The 15,431-nt window shown below is 38.7% G+C and overlaps 1 protein-coding gene across 1 annotated transcript in view; it reads left to right on the top strand.

Moving 5' to 3' along the window:
- Nucleotides 1-257: 257 nt before the first annotated feature.
- Nucleotides 258-15,431, top strand: part of TMEM242 (transmembrane protein 242) — a 40,590-nt gene continuing 25,416 nt past the window's right edge. Inside the window, exons 1-3 of the mRNA XM_061130582.1 lie at nt 258-482; nt 1,006-1,106; nt 9,867-10,004. Coding sequence (XP_060986565.1) covers nt 395-482; nt 1,006-1,106; nt 9,867-10,004 — 327 coding nt within the window. The 5' untranslated portion in view covers nt 258-394. The remainder of the gene's footprint in view (nt 483-1,005; nt 1,107-9,866; nt 10,005-15,431) is intronic.

The raw sequence follows: 15,431 nt of genomic DNA, 5'->3' as shown, positions 1-15,431 counted from the left end.
GAAACCAAGCTGCGGGGTCTCTAACCAGACTGAGACTAGGCTCCTGGAGCAATCTGCGACCTCTCACTGCCTCCTAGAGTCAGAGCCGAGCAGTGCTTCAAGTAGAAGCGCAGCGATCATCACCTTGGAGCGGGCAAAGGATCCTCCTGGGTTAGACAGTCGTGGAAGCCACCGCCCCCCAGGGTGCAAGCACCGCCCCGCAGGGTGCAACTCACAGCATCTTCCCTACCCGGGTCCAGAGGACAGCAGAGAAGGCTTGAGTGCAGAGGTCGTTCTTCGGACCGATATTCGGGTTGCACAGAGGGAGGTGGCAGCGGAACCTTTCTGCTCTGCCTCGCTCTCGGTTCCACCCGGGTCCAGTTGACGCCGGACGCAGTAGCCGAGGCTCAGAAAGATGGAGGCGGCGGACGCTGGGGCAGCAGAGCCGTCCTGTGGGCCGGAGGCCTCGGCGTCTGCCGACGACCGGCTTTTCCTGGTTAAAGGTGTGGTGTGGCGAGGTGCGGGTGTCAGGGCAGGCTCACCCGGGGCTCTAGCCTACGCTGGAGCGGGCGTTCCCACGCACACGCTGCCCGGGGAGACCTTGGTTTGAATGCCCTGAGTTTAGTGGGCTGGTCCCGTGAGCTGTTCTGTATAGGCTGCATTTACCCAGTTCCCTCTGCAGTTTCTCTCACGTCTCCCCCCGCACCCCCCTCTCTAACTCCCACTATCTCTTTTTTCGTCCCCGGGAGAAAGGGTAAGAGACCCTGTGCCTATTCTGTGCTCTTGGGACTGGTACACCAGAATGGCCTCAGGAACCACAGGTCGTGAGGCCACGCAGGTTTCACAGCCCCTATCATTTACCTTTGCCGGGAGCGTCTTAGCCGTCATTTCTCGAATTTCGAAATTGATTTTTTAAATAGTATCTGAAACTTATTTGTGTCCATCTTTTTAACTTCAGGTTTTTGTTTTTTTTTTTTTCTCTCTCTCTCCCTACCCCACATTCCCTTCCTCCAAAACTCTCGACAGGTGGAATTTTCCTTGGTTCTGTTGCTGCAGCAGGAATGCTAGCTGGATTTGCCACAACATTGTCCTTGGCTAAAAAGAAAAGTCCTGAGTGGTTCAATAAGGTTTGTTACACGGAAATCCATTCATAGCACAATTACTGTTTACAAATCAATGGCAGCAGTTTTGAATAGAAAGTGTTGATGGCCTTTCATATTACTCTTTAAGAAGTAAACCAGCGTGGACTTCGTAGATTCAGGAAGGGTACAAATTAGTCAACTGTCTTTATTTTCATCTAAAAAGAAGTAATTATGTGCCTTTTAAACTGTTAGCAGACCCAGACTTTGAAAGCTCCTCCAATACATTTCCTGTTCACAGCATGATTTTAAATCTAAATCTGGGTAAATTGTTCTCAGTTGTAAGAGGCTCCATATAGTATGTAGCACTAAAAAAAAAAAAAAAAAAAAGCCAGTTAAATTCTGAGACAACACTGCAGTAGGCGTTTCTGGGTCAGAGATGTTAAAATGTTGAAATATGGTGCATCTTAGTATCGATGATAAACACAGGTCAGCTCTTTGAACCTGGAAACCATGCATCCTTGTGCCGTACAGCAGCCCCACTCCCTATAAAGTTGCCTGGCGCATTGTTGTTGTTTAGTCACTTAAGTTGTGTGCAGCTCTTTTGCTACCGCATGGACTGTAGCCCACCAGGCTCCTCCATCCATGGGATTTCCCTGGCAAGAATACTAGAGTGGGTTGCCATTTCTTCCTCCACATATCTGCCCCACCCGGGGATCGAACCCACTTCTGCATTGGCAGGTGAATTTTTTTTACCACTGAGCCACCAGGGAAGCCCTTAGCATGTAGTAGGTGCTCAATAAATTTTGGTTGAATGAGTATAAGCAGCTGAGGGCAGAAAATCCTAATTCCATGAGCAAGTTTGAGCAAGTACCTGTCATGGACAAGTTGAGTAATTTCCTTCCCATTGTGGTTGTTTTTCTGCATTGTCCCGTCTCTATCCTACCTACATCTTATGGTTTGTTTATCCCTTAACTTATTTCTTCAATAAATGTTTATTTGGGATCTTCTATGTGCAGGCCCTGTGCTAGCTAGGTATGAGAGATACAAAAATGAACAGAACATGTACCCCTCAGGAAGCTAGGTCTGGTGTGGGAGACAGATGTTATATAAATAATCACACAAGTAACAATGTAATTAGAATTTGATATTTTCTTTGGAAAAAGTGTTATGTGAAAAATCATAAACCAGTTAATTCCTTTTTGACTTGTATTTATCTGTAATATCTTATAATTGTATTTAAGCCGTAAGAATGGCAGGAGACCACATTAAAAGTGCATTTGGTTTCCCCTTTGAATATACTCAGGGTTCATAGGGAGTTTTCCAAATCGTTGTAAAGAACTTCATGGTCATTTCCTCCCTATGTTACAGAATATTTTCAGAGCAGAAATATGTATCTTGTGGCAGAAATCAGTGAAACCTGAGTGATAGTGATGCTTTAACAGTGGAGTTGTGGTTGATTTCTAAATCCAAGTTAACATGATTACCTTTGGGTCATAGATCTTTTGAGAATCTCATGAAAGCTAGCAGTTCTCTCTCAGAAAAAAAAAAAAAAACACATTCACAACTTTGCATTCTATTTTGCAGTTCTAAGATTTGATACCACATATGGCCTTAATGATCTAACACAGTGATTTTCAAACTGAGGCCCACAGAACCGTGGGGATTCTTGAGACCCTTTGCGGGGTTCTGTAAAGTCAGTTACTATTGCGATACTGCTAAGACACTTGCACTAATGGTCAGTCAGTCAGTCAGTCAGTTCAGTCGCTCATTCATGTCTGACTCTTTGTGACCCCATGAATCGCAGCACGCCAGGCCTCCCTGTCCATCACAAACTCCCGGAGTTTACTCAAACCCATGTCCATCCAGTTGGTGATGCCATCCAGCCATCTCATCCTCTGTCGTCCCCTTCTCCTCCTGCCCCCAATCCCTCCAAGCATCAGGGTCTTTTCCGATGAGTCAACTCTTCGCCTGAGGTGGCCAAAGTATTGGAGTTTCAGCTTCAGCATCAGTCCTTCCAATGAACACCCAGGACTTATCTCTTTCATGATGGAATGGTTGGATCTCCTTGCAGTCCAAGGGCCTCTCAAGAGTCTTCTCCAACACCGCAGTTCAAAAGCATCAATTTTTCGGCAGGTACAGACACAGTAAAGGATAAAAGTGCTGGTGCCTTGCTGTAGCTGAGGCAGTGGCCCCAGGGTGTACTAGCAGGCAGGGTGTTCTTCCTTTCTGCGCACCTGTGGTTAATGCCATCTTTGCAGAATATCCTTGTTGAAGCAGTAAAATTATTTTTTGATATCTTGACCCTTGAACATAACCTCTTTAATAGTCTGAAGAAATGGGAGGTACACATAAAGCACTTTGCATTATGCCAAAGCAGTATGTTTTTCTCAAGATAAAGCACTTGTGTGATTGAGTTACAGTCTGAACTAGCCACTTTTTTTTCATGGTATATTGTTTTCACTTGAAAGAGCAACTGACAAACTATAGTTATTCAGAAGTAGGTAGACATTTTCTTCAAAATGAACAAAATGAACCTTCTCTTCAAGCGAGCAATTGTTAGTATGTGTCGCCGATAATAAAATTCCACCCTTTATAGGTAAAATTGAGTTTAGAAAACTGTGTCTGCCATTGTGAGCTTGCCAGCTGCTTAAACACCTGAAGCTTTTTTCTGAGATTGATAGTGATATTAATGATGTGATTTTAATATTTAATAAATGATGTCAAGAGTCTGAAAGATAACTTCTTTTGGCAAGTCAGTATTTTCTGACTAATCATGATGCATGGATGAAAGTTGCATTCAAAATGAAAAATACACCAATGGATTTTCGTGTAACAAAGTACAACAATTTATTGATACAATTTTTTATTCCATATTGCAGATCATTTTTAAGAAACTATTTGTTGAGTTTGGGTATATATCAAAGAAGGGAGGCTATTAAAATACTCTTTTCCGATCACATACCTGTGTGAGGATAGATTTTATTTGTATGAAAAAAAAAGTGAAAGTGTTAGTCGCTCAGTCGTGTCCGACTCTTTGGGACCCCATGGACTGTAGTCCGCCAAGCTCCTCTGTCCATGGAATTCTCCAGGCAAGAAGATTGGAGGGGGTAGCCATTCCCTTCTCCAGGGGATCTTCCCAACCTGAGGATTGAACCTGGGTCTCCTACATTGCAGGTGGATTCTTTACCATCTTGAGTATTTGTATACTTCAACCAAAAAACATTGCAACAGATTGAATATAGATGCATGTGTGAAAGTCAAGCTGTTTTGTTCAACCAGACATTTAAAAGAGGAGCAAAAATGTAAAACATTGCGTCTTTTTGTGCTAAATGTTTTGTAGGATGGTTATTTTAATTCACATAATCAGAAATCTTTGGGATCCAACTATAAATGGATCCTGAGACCAGGAAATTTGAGCACATCCTCTTTTGGAAGTTAAATATTCTTCAAATAACTGAGTTATTTCAAGACCCATTTAGGTAATGGACAGAAAGAGTGAGTCATCATCTTTCTGATATAGCTATAACTTCTGAGAAATTATAAGAACAAATCTTTACTTTGGTATAATGCAACACAGCTCTTTCTGTGATGTAAAGAATATAGCAAAATATATCAGCTAAGAATGCTCTGTGGGGGAAATAGCTAGGTTGAACATTCTTTTTAAATATCAGAATTTGATTTATATCCGATTCATCCCAAGATTAAACTGAAAAAAAAAAAAACTAAAAACATGAACCTTATTCTTAGGTAAGCAGTTGACTTTCTGACAAACAATTTGCTCTTGATCGTTTCTGTACCTGTGAATAATAGATTAAATCTTCTTAAGAATACATAGAATAAAAAAGGCACCATGTATTTAAGCATAAGAGGTATTATAAGTACAAAATAATAGAAAATAATTTTCCTGTTTTAGATATTAAGTATCATAACTGCATTGTGATTTGTTAAGTTCAACTTCCATGTGCACACGCCTTCATTTTAATTTAAATGAAAAAAATAATGTACTGAAGAAAAACACAGCTTTGATTCATACATATGTGACTAGCATATGTGGTTATATCTAAAGAGCAACATTATTTTTTGGCAAGTCAGTCTTCGCTGCTGCCAGTCAGTCAGTGTTCATTTTTAAAACTCTGAGCAGGCTGTATAAAGGCCATGTGACATATAACTCCAGTGGATAAAGCTTGATGACTCGACTTTTAAAAACTTAAGAACAAATCAATTTTTAACATCATTTCCACTAAAATTAGTTTTAGAGTATATGGACGGTAGCTGATAATAACTCACTTCCCTCACAGTCAGTTTCTGAGACTGATATACAAATACAGCATGTTCCTTTTTTAAAAAAACTGAAAGTTTGGCAAACCTAAGATTTTGTTGGGAGTATTGCTGTGTTTTTAAGGGTTGTATTTATAACCCTTCGTTACCTTTTTTACTTAGTAAAACATGTGGATTTATGTAGACTTTGAAAAAGATTTATGTATATCTATAACATATATAGTTTTTGTCCCCAGGGAAATAAGAAATTTTTAATTTAAGTTTCAAAAATAAAACTTAAGCCAGAGCACCTAAACTGAGCCTGGTGTAATAATAATTGGTTAATGATGCTGCTGCTGGATGGAAATAAGCCAGTTAGGAGTTGGTGTGTTTATGTGAGGTCTGTAGCATCTAGGGAACCACTGAAATTATAGCAGCCTGAGAAAAGGAATAAGATAAGAGAGTAGTATATTGTTTTCATCATAGAAAATGGCTAAGGAAAATCTCTTGAGAATCTGGTCAGGACCAGGCTATTTCTGCAAGAAGTATGTCATTAGATAAGATCTGTTAGGTTTAAAGCATGGGGATACAGATAAACAAAATGTTTCTATCTACTGTGAATAGCATTCTCAATCACAAATACATGCCTTAAAAAAATACAAAACCTTTATTAAGAATGGGTTGCCTCCAACTAATAAAAATAATTGGGGGGAAAAAAAAGAATGGGTTGAATAAAAAATAAATGGGTTGAGCAATATAAAGACAATTTTCTAAAAAGAAAAAAAAAGGACTTGAGTAAATGAAAATATATTTTCAGATGAAAGACAGGATGTTACAGATTTTCTCTTACCAGTTAGCTATGTTTGATGTCATTCTAATGAAAATGTCAGTGAATTGGGTGAGTGGGAGTTGGAAGGACTCTTGACAAAATGTTCTAGGGTTTTTCTGGAAGAATGAATAGGTTAAAAACTTAAGAAATATTTGATAAAAAGTATATCAATAACCTCAGATATGCAGATGACACCACCCTTATGGCAGAAAGTGAAGAGGAACTAAAAAGCTTCTTGATGAAAGTGAAGGAGGAGAGTGAAGAAGTTGGCTTAAAGCTCAACATTCAGAAAACTAAGATCATGGCATCTGGTCCAATCACTTCATGGCACATAGATGGGGAAACAGTGGAAACAGTGTCAGACTTTATTTTTTTGGGCTCCAAAATCACTGCAGATGGTGATTGCAGCCATGAAATTAAAAAACGCTTATTCCTTGGAAGGAAAGTTATGACCAACCTAGATAGCATGTTTAAAAGCAGAGACATTTCTTTGCCAATAAGGTCCGTCTAGTCAAGGCTATGGTTTTTCCAGTAGTCATGTGTGGCTGTGAGAGTTGAACGGTGAAGAAAGCTGAGCGCCGATGAATTGATGCTTTTGAACTGTGATTGGAGAAGACTCTTGAGAGTCCCTTGGACTGCAAGGAGATCCAACCAGTCCATCCTAAAGGAGATCAGTCCTGGGTGTTCATTGGAAGGACTGATGTTGAAGCTGAAACTCCAATACTTTGGCCACCTCATGCGAAGAGTTGACTCATTGGAAAAGACCCTGATGCTTGGAGGGACTGGGGGCAGGAGAAGGGGATGACAGAGGATGAGATGGCTGGATGGCATCACCAACTGGATGGACATGGGTTTGAGTAAACTCCGGGAGTTTGTGATGGACAGGGAGGCCTGGCGTGCTGCGATTCATGGGGTCGCAAGGAGTTGGACATGACTGAGCAACTGAACTGAATGTGTATGATGTAAATACTTTATGAATATTAAGACTTTTTCTGATTCTGTAATTACATCTATGTGATTCTGGTATAAAATTCATAGTATGAAAATAGCTTAGAAACAAACCTCTGTAATTTTCTCAAAAATGTTTGAGAGGAGAAGGATTAATCCATAGAATGGTGCTGGGGCAGTTGCTAAACTATTGGGGAAGTAAATTCCCTTTAGTTATCAGCTTCCAACAGGACTAAAATAAATATCAGATGAACTAAAAAGCTAGGGGTAAGGAAGTTTTTTAAACAGAAATATAGCTAGAAGGAAAGAGAAATGACAGTGACTTGGATAAGGAAAGTTTTAATAGCTTAAAATCTTTAGAATACATCTTTGATCAAAAACAGACAAGCAAAAAGCAAAATAGAAAGATGAAACTAACCTGGGACTTCCCTGATAGTCCAGTGGTTAAGACTGCGCTTCCACTGCAGGGGGTGTGGGTTCCATCCTTGGTCAAGCAAGTGGGAACCCATCAAAAAAACCCTAGACAAACTAGGGAAATACTACAGCACATATCATAGGGCTTCAAAGTACATTAATATGGAAAGAATATACAAATTAGAAGACTTTAAGTATATAACATGAATATGCAATTCAAAAGGCATAAACGTTGGCTCATAACTTGGACAAATAGTCATTCTCAGTAACAATAGAAACATAAGTTATAAATAGTCTTATATAAATTTCAAAGGTTTCTTTTTTGTGTTTATAGTTTTCCTGAGACCATCTGATACTGGCTAGCTTGAAATGGCCCTCATAAAACAGCATTGTAACTTAGTACAACCTTTTGAAAAACACTTTGTATGTCTGTCAGCTTATAAAATAGTCATGCTTCCTCCACTTAGTAATTCTATTTTGAGGAATTTTCTGCAAGGACTTTATCAGAAATGTAGATAAGTGTTAAGGCACAGGGAAGTTTTTAATACAAAAAAATTAATATAAAAACCTGAAGTTAGTATATATTAATAACAAATGGCTAAGTAAATTATGATGTCAGTGCAGTGTTACCATTAAAAATATTTGAGTTCTTGACACTATGAGAGGATGAAAGTTGAAGATTAAAAACATTTTAGTGGTGTTAACTTGTTTTTAAAATGTCAAAATGTTTACCATGGTTTACTGGATAATAAGATGGAATTTTTTTAATTCATCCTATTTTTTATATATACCAAATTTTCCTCAGTGATTATATAATCAGAAAAAAGTAAGGTTCAGCTTTTGAGGAAGTTAAAATTTTTATTTTTGTTTGTTCATGTTTGATGTGTTTTGGCAGACAGGCTCATGGAGAAAAATAATAAATTCTTAATATTTCCTAAATTCTACAGTTTGCCTTAAAATTTTTTCAAAGGATAAATTATATTTCATATTCAATTCAAACTGTGGGAATAAGTGAATGCTCCATAGTTGGTTTCAAGTAGACCCATATGTATTATCACATCTTTGTCTATTTCAGCATTGTGAATATTTGAATTACCCTAAGTAATGATGGTTTTTATTCTGATTTACACTGTGGATTTGTTTCCACTTAAAAAGATACTTTCATTTACATTTTGTGTTGTGTTGTATTTAGAATCAGAAGTGAGAAATGACTGGCAAATTCCTGTTAGTCTATAAAGCCAGACTGCTGAAGTGCTCTAACTTTTATAAGCTGTGAAACCTTTAACAAGTTGTTTAATCTCTCTCTGCCTTAGCTTGGTCTTTAGTGAAATGAGGATCATAGTATGTGTCTCACAGAGTGAGGCTCAGTGAATTAATACATGCAAAATGCTTTAAACAGTGCTTGTCATATAGTAAGGGAGCAATATAAGCCATATATACATATATCTATCTGTCTATATATATATAAAGCTATATATAATTATCGAGGCTTTCCTGGTGACTCAGATGGCAAAGAATCTGATGCAGTGCAAGAGACCTGGGTTCGATCCCAGAGTCAGCAAGATCCCCTGGAGAATGGAATGGCAACCCATTCCAGCATTCTTGCCTGGAGAATTCCATGGACAGGGGAGTGTGGCGGGCTACAGTCCATGGAGTCGCAAAGAGTCGGAGACAACTGAGCAACTAACACTTCTCACTTTTCTTTTCGTGTATAATTATTAACTGTTATGTAGTATTTGGAAATACAGGCTCCCTGGGAGATTGCAGTCCTGCAATCTTATAAAAAAATTAATCTTATTTAGAAATAGGATTAATGATCATTTAACGGTATAAGGCAAAATGTGGCTTTGGTCCTTCTGATCAGTGGTGAAAAGAAACGTTTAGTATGTGAATACCACTTGTGCAGTTTATTCATAAAACAAGAGATATGGAAGAGTAGCTAACCACATTCAGTAGAACTTCCCTTTCCTGCGAGTAGACTGGATGTCCTCCTCTGGGTGCATAATTCCCTGTTCATAGGTGCTGTTCTGTTGCCCTTTCCATTTTGATCATAACTTCTAGGTGTCTGTGTCCCACCCCCACCCCCACCCCAGGACCGAAGTGTTTTGTCAGAAAGAAGTTGCTCTGTGTACTTAGCCTGGCTTCTGGCACAGTGCCTTGCACACTCAGTTTTGTCAGAGAAATTGTGACTTAAGTTATGCAGTTATTAAGTAGCAGAGCTGGAATTTGAACTTGGATTGGTCCGGTGTCCCAGTTATCATGGTGCTTACACGAGAGTCATTAATTTCAAACACTCTCCAAATATTTATTCGTTCAAAGTGATGATTTTTACCTCAACCTTTCTGTCTTCATTGCAGGGAAGTATGGCCACAGCTGCCTTACCAGAGAGCGGGTCTTCCCTGGCCTTGCGAGCCCTGGGGTGGGGCTCACTTTATGCCTGGTGTGGGGTCGGTGTGATCAGCTTTGCCGTCTGGAAGGCTTTAGGAGTGCACAGTGTAAGTAACTACAACCCTATAGTTGCTATCTGGAATGTTGATTCTATTTTGTCCTGCATAAATCTTCTAGATTTTCAAATTTGTATATAGTTTATTTACTGTCTTGGGAAGTGATCACAGAGCATTGACTGAATTCTTGCTAATAACTAGGCAGCTTGTCATTACTAGTAAATCATATAAATAATTTAAATGTTTGAAGGTGGTAAAACTTCAAATATAATTAAAGTAATGACTAATTCATAGCAAATGGTCGTTGTGTATAAATTGGTGAGAGCTACTTGTTCTGGAAAATTATTTAATTTGGAATAGTTTTCTATGCTGTTTGACATCCATATTTATAAACATCATTGTAAAATAGTTAAAGCTTTTAAAATTGTTATTTCAATTATTAATGTGTTTACACATTATTGGAAAAAGACTAAGTGCCTGTGTGTGTGTAATTTATACTCCAAGCTGAAGAGCTATGCATTCAGAATAATGAGAAGTTCTGTGGACCATGCTCTTTGTGACAGGTGAGAGTTGGTAATGGTTTAGAATGGGTGGCCGCTGTAGAGTTGATGAAAAGCAGTTCCAGATAAATCAATGTTTCAAAGGTAGGGGCAATAAGGATTTGTTATAAATTGAATGTCAGAGGTGAAAGTCAAGTCAAGGGTGTCTCCAGGGTTTGGTCTGAGCAACTAGGAAATGGACAAGACCAGTGTGAATGGAACAGATATTAGGGGATCATGTGAGGAGCTCAGTCTGGGGCTTGTGAGTTTTGAGAGCTCTTAGATAGCCACGAGCCAGGTGGAGAGTTAAGTAAGCGGTTAGATAAATACATGTGGAATTCAGGGGAGAGGTCAAGGTGAAGGTATAAAGTGGAGACTCATCAGTATGTGGGTAGTATTGAGTTGGCCAAAAAGTTTGTTGGGGTTTTTCTGTAACATGAGATCAGATGAGCTCACAAAGGCAGTGAATGCTGAGCAGAAAGAGAAAAGTCCTGAGGAAGGAGCTCTTGGGAGTTTCTAAGGTTTAGAGGTTGAGGAATATCACGGAGGTTTCCCTACCAAAGAGGTAGAGAAACCCAGGAGAATGGCGACCTGGATCCAGGTGAAGAAAGGGGGATGCCGGGTACACATCACGTTAGATGAGAACTGATCATCTGCTGAACTAGCGACGTGGTGTCATTGGTGGATAAAGCCTGAGTGGAGTGGATGCGCAGGAGAACAGAGGAGAGAGATCGGAGGCCGTGCATGGGCAAGTCTTGAGTTTGGCTCTAAAGGGAAAGAAAGAAATGGGATTGTAGCTACGAGGGGGAATAGAATCAAGAGAGTGTTTGTTTTTTAAATTGGTTGAATTAACAGCATGTGTGTGTGCTGATAAAGTGAAGGCGCTCAGTCGTGTCTGACTCTATGACCCCATGGACTGTAGCCTACCAGGCTCCTCCACCCATGGAATTTTCTAGGCAAGAGTACTGGAGTGGGTTTGCCATTTCCTTCTCCAGGGGATCTTCCTGACCCAGGGATCGAACCCAGGTCTCCTGTGTTGCGGGTTGACAATAATTTGTGCTGATAGGTGTGGGGAAATTAATGCAAGGGTTGGGGGGGGGGGAGTTGTTGGAGTAACAGGTGTTATTATTAAATTGTCCACATTTGGTTTAATCATAACTACATAGGCATTAGTGTACTTTTCACTTAAAATATACTGATAGACAAACAGATGTTGCTTTTTTCCTAGTCTAATGTTTATATTTAAAGTAACTGCCCAATAGTCATTGTAACAATAAAATAGGGATTGACTGAAAAAGTTAGAGAACTTGTGACTGAAGATTTTTTGATGATTTTTAGACACCTCAGTTTTCCTTTTGATAAATATAAAATCTCTTCAGGCATTGTACCAGACGTTTTAGACATAGCAGATTATTTAATCCTTGCAATAACTATGAAGCAGGTATTAATATCCCCCATGTTATAAATGAGGAAGTAGGGACTCAGGTCAGTCACTTGCTCGAGATCACGCAGCTTGTAATTGACAGAGTCAAGATTTGAAGGCAAGTCTCATGGTCTGCAGAACCTAGACTATTTCCAATTTTACCTCCCTTAGCTAAGATGGGCAATAAAGGAGTAGGTCGAAGGGGCCAGGGCAGGGGACAGAGGGAGTGAACTTGGTTTTGATTGTGGCGTGATCCACAGTCTTGATAACTTGACAGATTTTACTGGGTATCTTCAATGTGAACCTCATCTCTTAACATTATCATTGACCGCAGTCTGGTATAGGACGGGCCATTATTTTCTCCTATAATATGGGAGCCGTTATTTGAGAACAAATGGAAAAGATTGGGAGAAAATATGTCTGGTGATAATATGTGAATGAATTATGGGCATGTGGGTGAATTTCTTATTTTACTTTTCTTTGTAACTCTTAAACATGTATTGCTTTAATAGTAATACTGCTTTTAAAAAAGAGTCCTAGGTTTTATTTTTATTAATTTATGCTGACTATAAAGCACAACTGCTGGGAAGTTCACAAAACCTCCTTGACCACATGTGAACTCTGCTTGGGGGGGCATGCAAATAAGAGTAAAGTTATTAAGTTTTTGATTTCTATAAAAACGGCAGTCTGTTAGCACATCACATTGAGTGAATGGAATTGATAATGTTTCTAGAGTTCAGTAATGTAGGTCATAAATTAAGTAGTGAAGTTTTAAGGTATTTAAAAATATGAACAGTCTGATTTAGAAGAGTCATGATGAATCAATCCAGATTTTCATAGACCAACAAAATTAGTCTCTACATTATATGCTTGAGAACTTGGGCTTTATGGGCTAGGCTGTGCAATTTTTTTTTTAAATTAATTATTTTACCATGGCTGATTCATGTCAATGTATGGCAAAAACCACTACAATATTGTAAAGTAATTAGCCTCCAACTAATAAAAATAAATGGAAAAAAATTAATTATTTTAATTGGAGGCTAATTACTTTACAGTATTGTGGTGGTTTTTGCCATACATTCACGTGAATCAGCCACAGGTGTACATGTGCCCCCCAACTGTGCTATTTTAGTTTCTAGAATGTGAACTTTTTGTTTTATGGCACTGATAAGAGATTATTACCTAAATAAAATATCTGAGGGGCAGAATTCTTTTTGATTGGCACTTTTGCCATGTCTGAGAAGTCTCACAGAAAAATGAACCCACTGGTAATTTTTTAGGGTACATCTCTTAAAAGCCATGGTGTTTATTAATTTGGTTATTCAAAAGACAGATGTGGGCCTTCCCTGAGCTAAGACAGAGCTCCCCGGTAGACAGTATGGGTGATTTTCCAAGGAAATTCTTGTTAGATGACTCTGCTCTGAGGCTTATGGAGAGCAATGTGGTATATTCCAGTTCTGCATTTAGAGTTTTGATGATAACTATGAGGTTGCCCTGATTCCAGTGATGAACTTTTATTACTATTTACTTCCTCTTACTAGGAAATATCATTCTTTTGTGAGGAAGGAAAAGTTTTAGTCAAAAAATGTTGAGCAAAAATGGCCCCAGCCTTTGCATTCACTGAGTATTGGGATGGTCATATCCATTTACATGGATAAACACATGTAAATCAGAATCAGTTCCTGCTTCAGATAGTTAAATTGTAAATAAATCTCTGGTATAAACCAGTTCCCTCAAAAAGGGTGCCCTCTAGTGGCTGACCTAGAGCAGCGCGCCTTCCCTGTTTTAATTCACAGCTCCATCTGCTGGCCTAAAAGGGACCATGTTGAAAATGCTTAAAGCAAAGCTTTTTTTTTTTTTTAATTTTTCTTTACTTAACGTTTATTTTTGGCTGTGCTGGGTCTTGGTTGCTGTGAGGGCCTTTCTCTCGTTTCAGTGAGCGGTGCTACTCTCTGGTTGTATTGCGCTGCCTTCACGGCACAGAGGCTTTTCACTGCGGTGGCTTCTCTAGCTGTAGGACAGGCAAACCTCAGTAGTTGCGGCACATGGATTCGGTGGTTTGGGCCCGTGGGCTCAATAATTGTGGCCCACAGGCTTAGTTGGTCCACGGCCTGTGGGATCTTCCTGGGTCTGGGGTCCAACCGGGCATCTCCTGCATTGGCAGGTGGATTCTTTACCACTGAGTGCCCAGGGAAGCCCTAAAGCAAAGCTCTTCAGTTTCTTAGAAATATTTTGGATTTACTCGTTGTTTATTCAGAGTTAGTATAGGATTTCATTTCACGTGGAACATGTTTACTATATCAGATATAAAGAAAAAATTTTAATTTACACAATGGTAGATCATTTAAGAAGAGATTCCAAAAAAAGGAGAGAGCTGGTGGAAGCTATCTTGTCAGCCATCTGAAGCAAATCAGGGTGCCCAGGGTTTAAAGTGGGACCCCTGCCTGCCTTTGAGTCAGAATTAGTGCATGTCCAGCCTGGTGTTACCACACCATCTCCACCCTGCTCACCAGCTGTGGGCATGGCCTGATTGCTCAGAATGGGCTCATCAATTACTTTGAATTATGGTATTTTATCATGTGATTATTTTATCACAGCCACTGAACTGTGAAAAGAATGAACATTTAGTATGGGTTCATGTTAAGTTTAGAGACTGACTTATGGAGATTAAATGCTTTTCAGGCAGTAAGGGCATTAGTGATACTAACTGGTGACCCCTCAATTGTCAAAAGAAAAACCATGCCACCTACAATTATTTAAATGTTAACTTTTTTACCTTTTATTGTTTATAGTCAGTATAGACTGAGAGGTTGAGCATATTTATGGTCAGACTGTCTTAGGTCTTTTTTTTTTCCTTCCCTTTGAAGAAAAAGCATTAGGTGTATAAAAAATTCCTGCTTAATATGATTGGAATCATTATAGCTTTTCATGCCTAATGGACCTGTACATTTGCGTGAGGTGAGGTTATCTCAAAATACTGGTCAGAATCACCCACTGCTAACATTTACTGTAGTTTGTATAGAATATATTCATGGTACTTGGTATAGTTAAAATTTACAAGTCATTTATAGTTGTCTTCACAGGAGCTAAAACTTTGATAGTAATAAAACCATGAATGGAAACATTTTCATTTATTGTGAAATACTTTAAGTTGTCCCAATATTTTAATTTAAAAATCAACTTATAAATGGAGTTTTGTTGTATTTTTTTTTTTAAACCATGGAATAAAAGGTATTTGTTTTTATTTATATATATTGGTATTTAAAGAAAAATATTTAGGACCTATCTTTTTTTGAACAAAGATGGTTTTGTGTTTTGTAAAAAAATATGTACACATTGCTTAAAAAGTCAATGTAGAAAAGTTAAAAAATCACCAGAAATCTCTGAGTTGTAATCACTTATTATAGTAGAAACATCCATTTAGACCTTGTATAGGCATGTTCATGTAATTGTAAAATGTTTTTTATTGTACTACTCTAAAACTTTTTTTCACTGAATAGTCATAGGAACATCTTT

This window comes from Dama dama, chromosome 26 (assembly GCF_033118175.1).
Source record: "Dama dama isolate Ldn47 chromosome 26, ASM3311817v1, whole genome shotgun sequence".
NCBI classification, from domain to species: domain Eukaryota; kingdom Metazoa; phylum Chordata; class Mammalia; order Artiodactyla; family Cervidae; genus Dama; species Dama dama.
The sequence above is the reverse complement of the archived record's forward strand: the minus strand, read 5'-3'. Positions and strand labels throughout refer to the sequence as shown.